The sequence below is a fragment of the Agelaius phoeniceus genome, chromosome 26, assembly GCF_051311805.1.
Source record: "Agelaius phoeniceus isolate bAgePho1 chromosome 26, bAgePho1.hap1, whole genome shotgun sequence".
NCBI classification, from domain to species: domain Eukaryota; kingdom Metazoa; phylum Chordata; class Aves; order Passeriformes; family Icteridae; genus Agelaius; species Agelaius phoeniceus.
Genome location: NC_135290.1, coordinates 4,012,634 through 4,028,101, shown reverse-complemented (window position 1 = coordinate 4,028,101; position 15,468 = coordinate 4,012,634). Strand labels below are relative to the sequence as shown.

Below are 15,468 nucleotides of genomic sequence, written 5' to 3'. Positions count from 1 at the left end.
CCAGAGGGCAAGGGAATGCCTTCAGTAGGCAAATTTCCAGGGAGGGACTCTCTCTACCTGTGGCGAGTCATGCTCTAATTTTGGGTTGGTTGTGTGTCAGCCTTTTGGTGAAAGGCCAAGCCAAGGAGGGTTTGATGTCTGCAGGTTTTGTTCCAGGCCAGGATGAGTTCCCCTCCAGCAAGGGCAGCTCCTTCTGTGCTAAGAGAAAACATCTCCAATACTGGGCTGCAGCCATGCCCAGAGCTCCAAACAGCCACACTCACACCTTGCCCTCAGCAGCACCTCACTGTCTGCCAAAGAAGGTGGAAATCACCATTTTCCCCTGGTCCCATGATCCCTTCCTTCCAGAGATACCTCCAGCACATCTTCTGCCTGTGCTGATCTATCCCTGCCTGGGAAATCCTTCAGTCTTTCATCTCAATACTTGAAAGGAATCCTTGGATGCCTAATGATCACGTCAGGAATGAGGCAAACAAATGGCAGTGTTGATGGAAATAAAAGCACAGCCTGTGGTGTTAGGGAAGATATTTTGCTTTGGAGGTGAGTCTGTAGGAAAATTACTACCTTTGTGCAGTGACTGTGGGCCTGGGGCAGTGCAGGGGCAATATAAGAGAGAGCTCATCCTCACTCTCTCATCCACTCCTCTTGCCTCAGTCCGTTTGGGATCAAGTGAGTTGGGTCACTTTTCTCCTCTCCTTCCTCCTCCTCCTCCTCCTGTTTTCCAGTGCATACCTGTCACTTGGTCCTTTGCTGCATCATGGGGCTGCTCTGTGAGAGGTGGAATGTGAGAGAGGGTTGCATGGAGGGAGGCTGGGGCTTTGCTGAAGTGAGTGATAGTCTGGGCAGGAACATTCTGAGATTGGTTGCTCTTGGCAGGGACCTGTGGGCTAAACCTTATCACTCTCTAAAATTTCCTGAAGGGTAGCTCTGCTCAGGTGGGGTTGGGCTCTTTCTCCAGGCAGCACTGAAGAATGAGAGGTCACAGTCTCAAGGTTCATCAAGGGAAATATAGGTTGGATATTAGGAAAAGTTTTTCACACAAAAGTGAAAACCCTTTATCACAAAGGGTGATAAAGTTCTGGAATAGTCTGCCTGGGGAGGTGGTGGAGTCACCATCCCTGGATGCGTTTAACAAAGCCTCGATGTTGGACTGGGTGCCAGGGTTTAGTTGAGGTATTGGGGCTGGGTTGGATTCAATGATCTTGAAGGTCTCTTCCAACCTGCTGATTCTGTGAATTCTGTGAAATGTGAGGAAAAACCTGTGGGCATCCCTGCATCTCCAGCTTGGATGGATCCACTGTGTGGTGAGGCTGCACTTCAAACACCTCTCATGCTCTGCTTCCCTCTTCCCTCTCTCCCAGGTGCATCTGCAGCCCCAAGCCATGTCCTGCTACACCCGGTGCCAGCCCTGTGGCCCCACCCCGCTGGGCAGCAGCTGCAATGAGCCCTGTGTCAGGCAGTGCCAGGACTCCACCGTGGCCATCCAGCCCTCGCCCGTGGTGGTGACCCTGCCTGGGCCCATCCTCAGCTCCTTCCCCCAGAACACCGCCGTGGGATCCTCCAGCTCTGCTGCTGTGGGCAGCATCCTCAGCTCTCAGGGAGTGCCCATCAGCTCTGGGGGCTTTGGCCTCTCTGGCCTGGGCAGTGGCCTCTGTGGCAGGAGATGCTTCCCCTGCTAAAGGTGCTGGTGATGATTCCAGGGTGTGAACCTAAGGACTCAGCAGGATGGTTCTTCACTGGGGATGGAGCATCAGCTTGTTGCTTCCTGAGGGGCTGAGCAAGCCCAGCAGCCCTTGCAGAAGGACTCTTGGCAAGCACAGCCCAGCCCTGCCTCTGTCCCCTGCCACTCTCTCCTTTCCCTCCTGTGTCCTTGTTCCCTTGTGCTCCCTGGAGCTGTGAGTCCCACTCAGCCATCCTGGGGAGCACCTGCTGGCCCTGCTCCCTCTCTGGATCAGGCAGGTGGAACCTGATGGGGCACAGATTCCCTTCTGTCCCTCATGCTCTCTGCACTGGGACCTCCAGAGGGACCAAGCTTGTTTCTGTGTTTTGTCTCATTAAATTTCTGCTGCATCCCAGCCCATGTGTCATTTTTTCCTCTGCAGGTTCTTTCCCAGTCTGTGTCATTTTTTCCTCTGCAGGTTCTTTCTCAATATGCCCAGGGGAAAATATGTTTTTAAGAGCTGTTTTTGTGGGGGTTTGCTTTGGATGAATATGCAGTGATGGATAATTGTGACCGTGTTCACAGGGGTCTTAGGATAAGGGAAGAGACAAGGATCTGACTCCATGTTTCAGAAGGCTGATTTATTATTTTATGGTATAAATTATATTAAAACTATACTAAAAGAATAGAAGAAAGGTTTTCATCAGAAGGTTAGCTAAGAATAGAAAAAGAAAGAATAATAACAAAGGCTTGTGGCTCAGACAGAGAGTCCGAGCCAGGTGACTGTGATTGTCCATTAATTAGAAACAACCACATGAGCCCAATCCCAGATGCACCTGTTGCATTCCACAGCAGCAGATAATCAATGTTTTCATTTTGTTCCTGAGGCCTCTCAGCTTCTCAGGAGAAAAAATCCTAAGGAAAGGATTTTTCATGAAATATCATGGCTACACATAATAGCATTGTGTAGGTTTTACACAAGATGGAGTTCAATTTCACCAAATTAACCCTGCTATGAATTCTTTGCAGTTGGAGCTAGAATGGTGCTGATAACACAGAAATATTTTGGGTTTTTCTGGGCAGCGCTTGCCCAGCATCAACCCTGTCTCTCCACCCTCCTCTGCAAAAGGTCATGGAGGTGGATGTGGTCAAGAGGCTGGGAGAGGACATAGCCAGGCTGCCTGACCCATGCTGACCAAAGGGATTTTTGATACCATGAGACATCATGGTCAGCAAAAAATGCTGAGAGAAAGGAGGGGGCTGGCAGGGGAGCATTTATTAATGGATTGTTTGTCAAGGAAGAAACTGCTAAGTGTACTGAGTCCCTGCTTCCCAGGAGAGGCTGGACATTGACAGCTGATGGAAGATGATAATAAAACTATTTTTTTTCCTGTGTTTTTGCAGTGTTTCCTTGCTTTTCTTCATTAAACTACCTTTATCTCCATACACAGTATATTAATTTTATCTTCTCCCACCATACTCTTTGAGGAGAGGGAGTGATTGAATATTTTGATGGGCACCTGAGGGCCAGGAAAGATGAGACTGTGCAGGGGATGAGCAATTAAACCTCTCCATTCTCATCCATGAGTGATGCAGGTTGTTTTGTTGTGTGGGCTCACAAAGTCCTTTTTCATCTTAGTGTGAGGTGTTGACAAATACTAATTAACTCTATTGACTTAATGTGGTGTTTGAGGTGTCAGGGTGGTGTAAAAAGAGAGAATTTTTTGCTGTGGCAACAGTGAAATTTATCCTGAGGTGGCTGGTGACAGCTTTTAACACAACTCTGGAGCTTGACCAGTACTATCAGAGGACAGGGGTCCAAATCACTTCTGAGAATGTCACCATGCATCTGAACTACATTTAAGAACGCAGCAGTGGAGGCAGACACCCAAATCACACATGAGAACACCAGGGCTGAGGTAGGGACCCAAACAAAACCTATTGTAATTGTCCCAGTACTGGAAAAAAATTGTGGACAAGGAGGTGAATGGGACCATGGCACTGGTGAATGAGTGAAGGGGAGAAAAGAGAAAAAACCCACGAGTTGTACAAATGCAATCAGCCCTCACCTTGCACCATGCTCTCTACTTTGGAGAGACTTGCCTACAGTTTTTGGCTGAGCATGGCACAGCCCTTTCATCAATTCAGCTGAACCAGTGGGAGGATTTTCCCACTTGATTCTTCTTCCCTGGCACACTGGCAATCCTCGAACCGTAACCTGTCACGATTTTATGTTATTCAGAGTATTATTCCATTAACTGTCAGTGTCAGTCCTTCAGCGGTGTTTGCAGTCTCTGGCAGCAGGGAACATACTTGAATACAGTGGAAAATCCACTTAGGGGTCAAAAAGTGGGAAGATCTGCCAAGGGGTCTCCCTGAGGCTGATGGTGTTTCCCTGAGTGAGTCAGTAGAGCTGCCCTCTGATCCAGCTCAGTGCAGGGTCCCCCTAACTGGACACTGGTTCAGTGGCTGTTGGAATTCAGGACATCCCTCTGGCTCTCCTGGATTGCCCAAACCCCTGCCAGGGGGTTGAGAGACCTTGGCACAGAGCCCAAGACACCTGTGACTTTGATTGTGACCCATGGAAAAAATTACCAACCTTATATGAGGATCTGCAAGCCACTAAAGTCTAAGTAGAATAATAGTTAGTTTGTCATGGGGTGGAAAATAGATTTTTTAGGGTTTTTAGAATGGGGGCTCAGGAGGCAAGATGGGGAATCTGGGCGTGTCCAGCCTTTCTCCTTCTTCTTCTTCTTGGCCTCCATCTTCTGCTGTGATGGTGGCACTTTTGGATTGGTTTAAGGTAGAAGCTCACTGTCTAACATAGGTGATAGGTATTGGAAAGTGATGGTAAATAATGTACACATAGTTTTTAGTATAAAAAGATAACACCAGTGTGCCTCTGTCTGACCTGCTGAATGGACCTCGGCAGGCCAGAGAAAGAATTTTATAGATAAGAAACAATAAACAACCTTGAGAATGAGCACTGAAGAGTTCTGACTCCTTCTTTGACTGCCAGGCTGGGAAAAGAGACTTTCTAACACATCTCGGGGTCACTGTGACCAGCAGAAGTCCCGAGAGTTGGCTGGCACAAGGGTCTCAGCTTTTCTGGGGCACTGACAGACAAATTAAACATTAAGGGTTGAGGAAATCTCCCCTTTTCCCATGACAGCATCTCTGATGGAGCTCTAGCCAATGAACTGTGTTGAATCATTCCATCCAGCCCTAGATAGGTAGAGAAGTTTGAAAAACAGAGGATCACCCTCTGAGCATAGTCAAAGCTATCCTGTGATAATGGTCCCCATACAAGCATACCCAATAACCCTCCCCATGTCATTTTGTGAGGGCATGTGCAGGGGAAATGATGACAAATGGCAATGGCTCAAATGCAGTAGAACTTTAATGAGTCAAAAGATGAAAACTACATAATTATGAGTTAAAGGAGCACCAGAGGCAGACAGGAGTCTGCACCAAATAACTGTGGTGGAGATCTCAGAAGATGTCCATCTGATCCAGAGAGGGAGCAGAGCCAGCAGGTGCTCCCCTGGCTGGATGTGTGGGGCTCACAGCCCCGGGGAGCACAAGGGAACAAGGACACAGGAGGGAGACAACAGAGGGGAACAGGGCAGAGGCAGGGCTGGGCTGTGCTTGCCAAGAGTCCTTCTGCAAGGGCTGCTGGGCTTGCTCAGCCCCTCAGGAAGCAACAAGCTGATGCTCCATCCCCAGTGAAGAACCATCCTGCTGAGTCCTTAGGTTCACACCCTGGAATCATCACCAGCACCTTTAGCAGGGGAAGCATCTCCTGCCACAGAGGCCACTGCCCAGACCAGAGAGGCCAAAGCCCCCAGAGCTGATGGGCACTCCCTGAGAGCTGAGGATGCTGCCCACAGCAGCAGAGGTGGAGGATCCCACGGCGGTGTTCTGGGGGAAGGAGCTGAGGATGGGCCCAGGCAGGGTCACCACCACGGGCGAGGGCTGGATGGCCACGGTGGAGTCCTGGCACTGCCTGACACAGGGCTCATTGCAGCTGCTGCCCAGCGGGGTGGGGCCACAGGGCTGGCAGGGCTGGCACCGGGTGTAGCAGGACATGGCTGTGGGCTGCAGGTGCACCTGAGACAGAGAAATGAGAAGCAGAACAGAAACTGTGGATGAAGAGCAGTCTTGCACTCCACTAAGAGTGAGATAAGTCACAAGTTGGAGAAAAGAGCTGGGAACTTTGCAGTGAGATCCACATGTATCCCATTCCTTTCTGCCCAAAAGAACTCCCTGGACAGCAACCAAGCCCAAAGAGGTTCCTTCCTAGCCCATTGCCATGAGACACAACCAAGTTTCAGCCTCTGAAGATGACAGAACTTCCTCCCCTTCCCTCTCCCATGACAGCAGTTCAGAACCCCATGTAGGACTGGGGCAGGTATGAGCTGAGGTGCATTGGAGGAATAGGAAGAGAAAGAGGAGAAAAAGCTTCAGACTCACCTTGTACTGAAGGAGATGGAGGTGAGAGGAGTGGATGAGAGAGTGAGGAGAAGGACCTGCTTTTATAGTGCTCTTGCACTGCCCCAGGCCCACAGACATTGCATGACAGCAGTAATTTTCCAACAGACTCACCTCAAAACCAAAATGTTCTACCTAGTGGCGCAGGTTGTGTTTTGGTTTCTGTCAACCTGTGCTGCCATTTAATTTCCTCATTTTCAACATTCCTGCTCTGCTTTCATGTGCTGAGATGAGGCACCCAAGGATATCCTTGGTGATGCTGTGTCAGTGAAGTCAGAAGATGTATTTGAAGTTTGGTGGGGTCCCATGAACACAGGGGATGTTGGCTTGGAGTGAATTGCAATGGTATACAGCTCCCCTTGTAGCAAGAATTTTCAGCTCTCTTCCTATTATTGAGCTTTTTTTCTGGAGAGAATGTTTGCCAGTTTGTCTGAGTATGCAGGACTAGGGACAACCAAGGCCTGGCTGGGTTTGAACCAGGCAAAATACATGAGGGGCACAAGAAATTCTTCCAGGTAGATGAGAACTCCAAAGGCTGACTGGAGCAGCTTCATTGAGGACGAGGGTTACAGGAAAGGTGGAGGTACTCAAGGGATTCTTGGCCTTGGTTTTTACTGGCAGGAATTGCTGTCAAGAGATTGTGCTCCTTGGAAAGTCACCAGCAGGAAAGGTTTACCTGCACAAGGTCCTACTGGGGGAAGAAAAATCTCCTTCCCACTACAGGCTGGAGATGATTGGATGCCAAAGAGCTTCACAGCAGAGGACAGGGGTTCTGGAGGGCACCATGGGACAGCCCTGGGCCCTTGAGGAAATGGCATCTGACAATATCCTGGGCTGCTCAGGAAGGGGGTGTCTTTCAGATGATGGAAGTGTAGAGAAAGAGGAGACAATGCCTCTCTCAGTCTTCACCTACAAGATCTCCCAGGCTGCTGCATCCCCTAAAAGAGTTCTGAGAAGGTGGGAGAGCCTTCCCAGCAGTGAATGGGTGTCAACAAAAAGACTGTTTGACAAGAGTCAACCAGCGAAAGCTTGCTAATGCATTCTGGGTCATGGCTTCTGTAAAGTGAGTTATTGACTGTCTGGAGAACTGGGCCACAGGGGCCCTCTAGCATTCAAGAAGAACAAACAGCAAGATCTGCACTTGGAAATGAAAAACCTCTTCCAGCAGTATGGGCTGGAGACTGAACTGTGCTACAGTCCTAGAGCCTCGGCTCTCTTTTCTCTTGTGAGAGATGCCTTGGGGAGAGGCTTGGAGGGTGCAGTGGATGCACAAGCCTCATCCTCCTGGCCAAGGAGACCATGTTGTGTTGAGGAGCTCTCCTGAATGCTCTGTGGAGGGTTTGGAGGGGTTGCAGAAAAAAATATCCTCACTGGCTGGGACTCATCAATGGTCCCATGTGTAGGAATGTGCCCACTGTTGATGGAGGGACAAAACTATCTTTTAGTCCCTTAAAAAGGAAAGAAGCCCAGAAGTTTCTCTTCTCAATTGGGTAAAAAGACATTTTATAGGCCTAGGGGACTTCACCTCAAACTTCAGGATAGCCAATTGGACAGGAGCCAAAAAGTCCCACCTAAGCAATTCACTAGAAAAAGAAGAGCACAAAGAAACTTATGGCTTTTGTGAGGTGTTTTACCAGGAGCAAGAACCTCTTGCACATGAATCGGTTTTTCTCTCTAAGGAGTTTGTTATTTTGCCTTTTATTAAAACCTTTTTGTTTCCAACACTGCAACAGAAGCCACGCTGCTGATTTTATGTCTCCAAAGGTAGCTGAGCTATCCTGGGTGAGTAATAGACCTCCAAGAGGTTATGAGACCTGGCTTGAGGAGGCAACTATTACTCCTGTGCATTGAGAATTCTCTTGGCATCTGTGCTTCAGCACACCTTGTTTACCATGCCCAAAAAGACTTGCTTGGAGAGCAACCCAGCAGCCCTTGGGGAAGCAGGAACTTGTCCAGCTCCCTAATAAATGAGAGCTGTCAGTGACAACCCCTGCAGTGCCATGCACCTCAGAACACTGAGGGAGGGGATGTGCTCAGAAAAGCCCTGGCTACAAAACCTGCTCTCAAACCACATCAAGGACTGATGCACTTCCCTGCCCTGCAGACATGGAGGCAGCTGGGATGCATCCCAGAGGGCAAGGGAATGCCTTCAGTAGGCAAATTTCCAGGGAGAGACTCTCCCTACCAGTGGCAAGTCACGCTCTAATTTTGGGTTGGTTGTGTGTCAGCCTTTTGGTGTGAGGCCAAGGCAGGAGGGTGTGATGTCTGCAGACCCATGTCCCTTGCAGGGACACGACTGCCCTCCAGCAAGGGCAGATCCATCCATAACCCAGGAAAGGTGGTGCAGGCACTGGGCTGTACCCAAGTCCAGAGCTTCAGGCAGCCACGACAGCCATTGCTGACAGCATGAGCTTCTTGCCAACACTCCCACTGCTTCAGGGGCTCACAGGACAGTCAACATGTTTTGCAAAAGTCTCTCGTGCTGCTCAGGGTTTAAGGCATGCTGCCAAAGCTCATGGCACTGTGAGGAGAATGGGACAAACAAGGTGCTGTGCCAAGCCCCAACACACCCCGCATGTAGTGAGGAGAGACTCTACCAGAACTGTAATCATGGTCCTTAGGAAGGGTGACATTTGCTTTCTTCATGGTGACTGAAGGCAGTGATTTGAGACCCCCAGAAACTGCCATGAGAGGGGGTGACTCTTCCAAGTAAATCTGTAAAGGATGGAGGGAGAAGGATAAGTCATGTCATTAGGCACAGGAGCCTTTGGGTACCCAGGACAGACTCCTGCACTGGCAGGGGGAGAGTCAAACCTTTCTGTAATGGGGTTTGAAAGGAACATCACCAGATTCCCCAGTTCCATGTCCTACATCTGCACAGACCCCTCCTGCACCTGAGGGTACATCTGGTGACAGGGGCATGATCCATCTTGGGAAATCATTGGAGCTGTCATCCTGGAACTTGAAAGGAGCCTACATAGCATAATGGGCACGTCAGAAACGAGGAAATGCACTGGCAATGGTGATGGAAAACAAAACACAACCTGGGGCATTAGGTGGGATGTTTTGCTTTGAAGATGAGTCTGTTGGAAAATTACTGTCCTCATGCAGTGACTGGGGGCCTGGGGCAGCACAGGAGCAGTATAAAAGCTGTTCCATCTCCCCACTGTCTCATCCACTCCTCTCCAGTCTCCTTGGGAACAAGGTAAGTCTGAAGCTCTTTATTCTTCTTTTATTCATTCTCACCATCGTGCTTCCATGGGATTTTTCAGCACAAAGCTATCTCTTTGTCCTATACCTGATTCTGGGGTCCTTGCTTTCTATACCATTCCCTTGCTTTCTATGGGACAGGGAAAGATGCAAAAAGGGTGACATGGAGAGACCCTGGAGCTCAGTTAGGTGTCTCCTGTGGTGTGGGCTGGAAAGGGATCTCCCAGAGCTTGGTTGTGTTTTGCAGGTCTATTTTGGGCTTTGGAGAACTGTAGAAACCCAAGGCACCCAGGCAATATTTCTCTGCCTGCTCTGGGGTGCCCTGGTCCCCAGGGGAGCTCTGACTTTGACCCTCATTCATGGAGAAAACTAAACTTCAAGATAGACTGGAATCCACAAAAGTGTGGAATAGATTATAGAGAGCAGTGTAGGTGTATCACTTGGTGAGAAATTGTGTTTTTGGGATTTTTAGTGTGTTGTGGATGGAAGCAAGATGGAGGGCACAGGGTGTCATCCTGGGTTTTTTCTTCATGCTTCTTCTTCCTTCTTCTTCATGGGTTTGGGTGGCATTTTGTAATTGGGCAGAAGAGTCCACATTGGGGGCTCTTTGGGGTCAGTTATTGGGTTAAAAGGGAAAATAATCTGGGTGTCTGTCACTCGTGCACCAGGACTGGGGCAGGAACAGGCGAGAGGCAGGATGGTAGAAAAGGCAAAGAAGGTTTTATTCAAAAGAACCGCGCGGTTTTTATAGAGTGGTACAATAGATTCTATTCTATTGGCTAACTAACAGAAACATCTTTCTCACACACTGTCCTTGAAAGGAACAGAAAAATAAAGTAGAACACCACCTGCAAATTGTTTATAGTCAACAAGTTATCACATCTTTCTAGCTCCCTAAAACTTCTCACAAGCCGCTGTGAGAAACGCTCGCCATTTCTCTCTCTCTGTCCCATGGCATCCACAGGTGTCAGTTCTTAATTGGATAATTTAGTCTTAAAAGACCTTGTAACAAGAGATTGTTGGCCATTTTGTGCCTTCTAATGAAAAGCTGCCCAAATCACAGCAGTGAGACTGTTTTACTGATAAGAAATAATAAACTCTTTAGTCTGAACATGAATTACTGTCCCGAGTGCGTTCAGTCCAGACTCAGAAAAATGGATGACTGGGACCCCCACAGAGGCCTCCCTATGGTCCTTCCAGCTCTTTGTGTGAGCTGTCTTCTCTCCCTTGTGATGGTGTTACAGGCTTCTACTCACTTGTGCTTTTCTACCACCCTTCTCTCTCTCTCAGGTGCACCTGCAGCCCCAAGCCATGTCCTGCTACACCCGGTGCCAGCCCTGCCAGCCCTGTGGCCCCACCCCGCTGGGCAGCAGCTGCAATGAGCCCTGTGTCAGGCAGTGCCAGGACTCCACCGTGGCCATCCAGCCCTCACCCGTGGTGGTGACCCTGCCTGGGCCCATCCTCAGCTCCTTCCCCCAGAACACCGCCGTGGGATCCTCCACCTCTGCTGCTGTGGGCAGCATCCTCAGCTCTCAGGGAGTGCCCATCAGCTCTGGGGGCTTTGGCCTCTCTGGCCTGGGCAGTGGCCTCTGTGGCAGGAGATGCTTCCCCTGCTAAAGGTGCTGGTGATGATTCCAGGGTGTGAACCTAAGGACTCAGCAGGATGGTTCTTCACTGGGGATGCAGCATCAGCTTGTTGCTTCCTGAGGGGCTGAGCAAGCCCAGCAGCCCTTGCAGAAGGACTCTTGGCAAGCACAGCCCAGCCCTGCCTCTGTCCCCTGCCACTCTCTCCTTTCCCTCCTGTGTCCTTGTTCCCTTGTGCTCCCCGGGGCTGTGAGCCCCCCACATCCAGCCAGGGGAGCACCTGCTGGCCCTGCTCCCTCTGTAGGGCAGGCAGATGGACTTCTAGAGGGTTCTCAGCCACAGCCATGGGGCACAATCTCTTATCTGTCCCTCGTGCTCACTTCACCATGACCATCGCTTGAAATGACCTAGTTTCCCTCTCTTGACTCATTAAAGTTATGCTGCATTTGAGCCATTGCCTCTGTGTCATTTTTCCTGCAGATGCTCTCCCAAGACAACCAGGGAAAGAGATGTTGCTCAGTCTTTGTTCTGGGAGGTGTTTGGGGATGGCTCTGAAGTGACTGGTAACACAGGCTTGCATCAAGTTTGCTTAGTCAGACACTGGATTAATTTCTGCTTTCTAAATCTTGCAAAACTTGCAGGATGATGACATTGCAGATGCCAAAGGGATTTTATTGCTAATGGCATCCAGGGCCAGCTTTAATCTTTATGGATGGAAAGTTCATATGGAGCACCACTCTTTCTCTAGTGCACCAGGATAACTTGGTCCATATCTGCCAATCCTTTCTATGCCATGAAATTTCCATTTCTTTGTCACTACACACAAAAACTGCATGCCAGAATCCCTTTACTTATGCTTAAACACTCCACCTGGCAGCAATCCCTCCTTTTTTTTTTTTTGTGGGATAAAAATCTCTGCAAAGACAAAAAAGTTTTTGTCACTGAATTGTTGGACTTAGTGGAGTCTTTAACAGTTTCTTTCAGCCCTTGGAACAGAGCAGTGAGACCAGGTCAATGTAGGCTAGTAGAATCTACAAGGATGTGTGGTCTTGGGACATGGAGAGATAAAATTTCCACTACAGAATCTTTTCACCCCTTTGTCCATCCTCTGAAGAGTGGCTGCTGTCAGAACAAGGTTCATTGACTGGACGTGTCTGGCTGTGGAGGTGAAATAGCAGCTTCACCCAGAGCTCAGCCTTCATTGAGTCACTGAATACCCTTGTGGCATTGTGAGGTCCCTAGGATGAGGTGAGAGGTGAGAATTTGACTCCATGTTTCTAGGCTGATTTATTATTCTATGATATGATATGATATGATATGATATTATAAGAAATAGATCTACTAAACTATACTAAAGAAAGAGAAAGGAGACATCAGAAGGCTAAACAAGAATAGATAATAAAAACCCGTGACTGATGAGGAGAGTCCGACACAGCTGGCTGTGACTGGCCATTAATTAAAAACAATTCACATGTTTGGATAAACAATCTCCAGACCACATTCCAGAGGAGCAAAACATGGAGAAGCTGGGGCTTCTCATCTTCCCAGGAGAAGAAATCCTGGCAAAGGGATTTTTTAGAAAATATCACAGTGACATACCCTGAGCTGGAAGGCACCCACAAGGATCACTGAGTCCAAATCCTGGCCCTGCACAGACACCACAGCCATCCCACCCTGTGCCCGGGAGCATTGTCCAAATGTTCCTTGAGCTCTGGCAGCCTTGGACTGTGACCATTCCCTGGGGAGCCTGTTCCATATCTGACCACTTTCTAGGGAAAGACTCTTTTCCTGATTTCCAAACTAAATCTCCTGCTGAGAAATAGAAGACCCACGCCCACCTTTCTCTCTGGCAGCTGGGGAGAGTCAAGGACCACACAGAGGCACAGGCTGGGATGCAGCAAAACTTTAATTAAGAAGAAAAGCAAGCCCTCTGAGTGGGCAACATAGTGCAGGGAGCACCAGGGAGATGTGGAATACTTGGCCATGAGTCCCTTGGTGCAGTCACAGCTTGGATGGGGCTTAGCCAGTGATCACAGCCCAGCGGAGGACATGAGAGCAAAGACAAAAAAAGAACAGGAGGGAAACAGGCAAGTTAGACAAAAGGCCATGGTTTGAGAGGCCAGGCACAGCTCTTCCCAAATGCCATGGATGCTGAGTGCCTCTAAATGACCATATTCAGTCCATTTCCATCTTCTGGGTTCCAGGGGGTCCTTCTGTGGGGCAGCTTCAGCAGACCCTGTTCCAGGGGCGCCTGGTGATGCAGGAGAGGTCAAATCCCCTGGAGCTGATGGGCACTCCCTGAGAGTTGAGGATGCTGCCCACAGCAGCAGAGCTGGAGGATCCCACAGTGGTGTTCTGGGGGAAGGAGCTGAGGATGGGGCCAGGCAGGGTCACCACAACAGGGGAGGGCTGGATGAAGATGGTGGAGTCCTGGCACTGCCTGACACAGGGCTCATTGCAGCTGCTGCCCAGGGGAGTGGGGCCACAGGGCTGGAAACAGGGGCTGCAGGGCTGGAAACAGGGGCTGCAGGGCCAGTAGCAAGGGGTGCAGGGCTGGTAGCAGGACATGGCTCGGAGTCACACGTGCACCTGGGGGAGAAGAAAGAGACAAGACGGGGATGATTGAGGAGCCACCTTTCCACCCACCACAAGGGAGCCAAGACACAGCCTGGCCTGGGAGATGCAGCCTGTGCAGGGAGGTGTTTTGCTGAGATAACCCAAAATTCCACAACTTTGTGAAAGTTGTAAAGCTGGTATGTTTATTACAGTGCTGGACCATGTGGAGATTACTCTCCTTAAAAGACATGCTACCTCTGGGAACTTCAGGTCCCTTTTTATCCCCCTCTCAAATACATATGAATACAATTTCACAATAGGTTCATACATATTCATTTTTACGAATTTCACGAGACATTTGCCGCTAGTTCTTCTTTATCAGAAAGAATTCCTAGGTCAGGTTGGCCTGCTCTCACAGCAGTCTCTGTCTCTCTTTATGATCCTCTGTCTCCACCCCCCCACCCCCTTCCCCCCCTTCCCCCTTATCTCTGTCCTTCACTGAAGCAGTTTCTCTGAGCCTAGGCTTTTGTAGTCAGGCTGCATAGCCATGTTTTCTAACCACAGACTCAAAGATGTACATTTCACCTAAATCAAAATGGATTTCTACTCTGGAGAATTTCTACTCTGTCTCAGAGGACCACACGATTCTTTGCCTACTCCCCACCACTGGGCAAGGACAGACAGGCCCACAAAAGCACTTTCTTAGTCAAGAGAACAAGAGTTCCCCCAGCCCAGACACAGCCCCTCTCCACACCAAACCCTCTCTCCACCTCCCCTCCCCAAACAGGCAGCCTCAAGCCCAGTATAGGACAGAGCCTCCAACTCACTTGCTTCCAAAGGAGAAGAAGAGCAGTGGAGTGGATGAGAGAGTGAAAAGCTGGGATGCCTTTTATACTGGTCCTGCACTGCCCCAGGCCCAGAGGAAGTCTCTCTGGAAACAATAATTTTCTGAGAAGCTCATTTCAAGTGCAAAACACTCCAATTACCGATATGAGCTGTGTTTTGTTTTCCTGCATGGCTGCGTTTCCATTGCCTTCTTTGGCCACACACCTTTCTCCCTGAAGGCTCCATTTTAGGGCTGATCATGGAAGCCCATGGACCTGTGGGACAGCAGCTCATTGGTGCCAGCAGAAGATGAGTCTTGAGTGCCAGAGGCACCGCCTGCAGTCTGGGGACATTGGCTTGGGGCACTCCCATGGGCAGGAAGGGCCCTGCAGCTCCAAGCCCTGGAATGCTTGCTCAGATGCTGAAGGGTTAGTGAACGTGCTGATGGGCCACATCCCTTCCTCCCACCCTCCAAAATCTCTGGTTGACACTGGCCATTGCCTTTGCTGTCCCAGCTGTCCCTTCCCTAGTTCTTGTGCCCCACTAACTGGTGGGGCAGTGTGAGAACCAGAAGAGGCCTTGATGTGGCGAAAACACCACTGACCAAAGAGCCTCCACCTGAGCAGCTTTGGGCTTGTGTGGCAAAGGAGACTCAGAGAAACCGCTTGGGTGGGCAGGGCTGGACCATCCTGGGAGAGGACACCATGAGGTTGTTTGTGTTTGTGGGGAACTATCAGAGAGATTCCATGGAGTGTATGAGGACATGATGAGGTTGTTTGTGTTTGTAGGGGACTATCAGAGAGATTCCATGGAGTGTATGAGGACATGATGAGGTTGTTTGTGTTTGTAGGGAACTATCAGAGAGATTCCATGGAGTGTATGAGGACATGATGAGGTTGTTTGTGTTTGTGGGGGACTGTCAGAGAGATTCCATAGGGTGGATGAGGCACAACAAGTGCACCAAGGACTCCTAACGAGCAACATTTAGAGGAAGAGAGACAAGAGAGCAGTGCTGATGACCAACCTGCTAAGGCATGGCCAGTGTCAACCAGAGATTTTGGAGGGTGGGAGGAAGGGATGTGGCCCATCAACACGTTCACTAACCCTTCAGCATCTGAGCAAGCATTCCAGGGCTTGGAGCT

At 49.7% G+C, this 15,468-nt stretch overlaps 1 protein-coding gene across 1 annotated transcript; it reads right to left on the bottom strand.

Annotated features, from left to right (window-relative positions):
* Nucleotides 1-5,443: 5,443 nt before the first annotated feature.
* LOC129131083 (feather keratin 1-like) lies at nucleotides 5,444-6,232 on the bottom strand. The gene is made up of 2 exons (XM_054649835.2): nucleotides 6,134-6,232; nucleotides 5,444-5,770 (listed from the first exon to the last, which is right to left on the bottom strand). Exons 1-2 carry the CDS (start codon nucleotides 6,230-6,232, stop codon nucleotides 5,444-5,446), a joined length of 426 nt encoding a protein of 141 aa, XP_054505810.2.
* Nucleotides 6,233-15,468: the final 9,236 nt, after the last annotated feature.

Excerpts from the sequence above, each read along its gene's own strand:
- LOC129131083 (XM_054649835.2), bottom strand. The coding sequence starts at position 6,232 with ATGTCTGTGGGCCTGGGGCAGTGCAAGAGCACTATAAAAGCAGGTCCT. Across the intron at positions 5,771-6,133 it reads TCCATCTCCTTCAGTACAAG|GTGCACCTGCAGCCCACAGC; the intron begins GTGAGTCTGAAG and ends TCTCTGTCTCAG.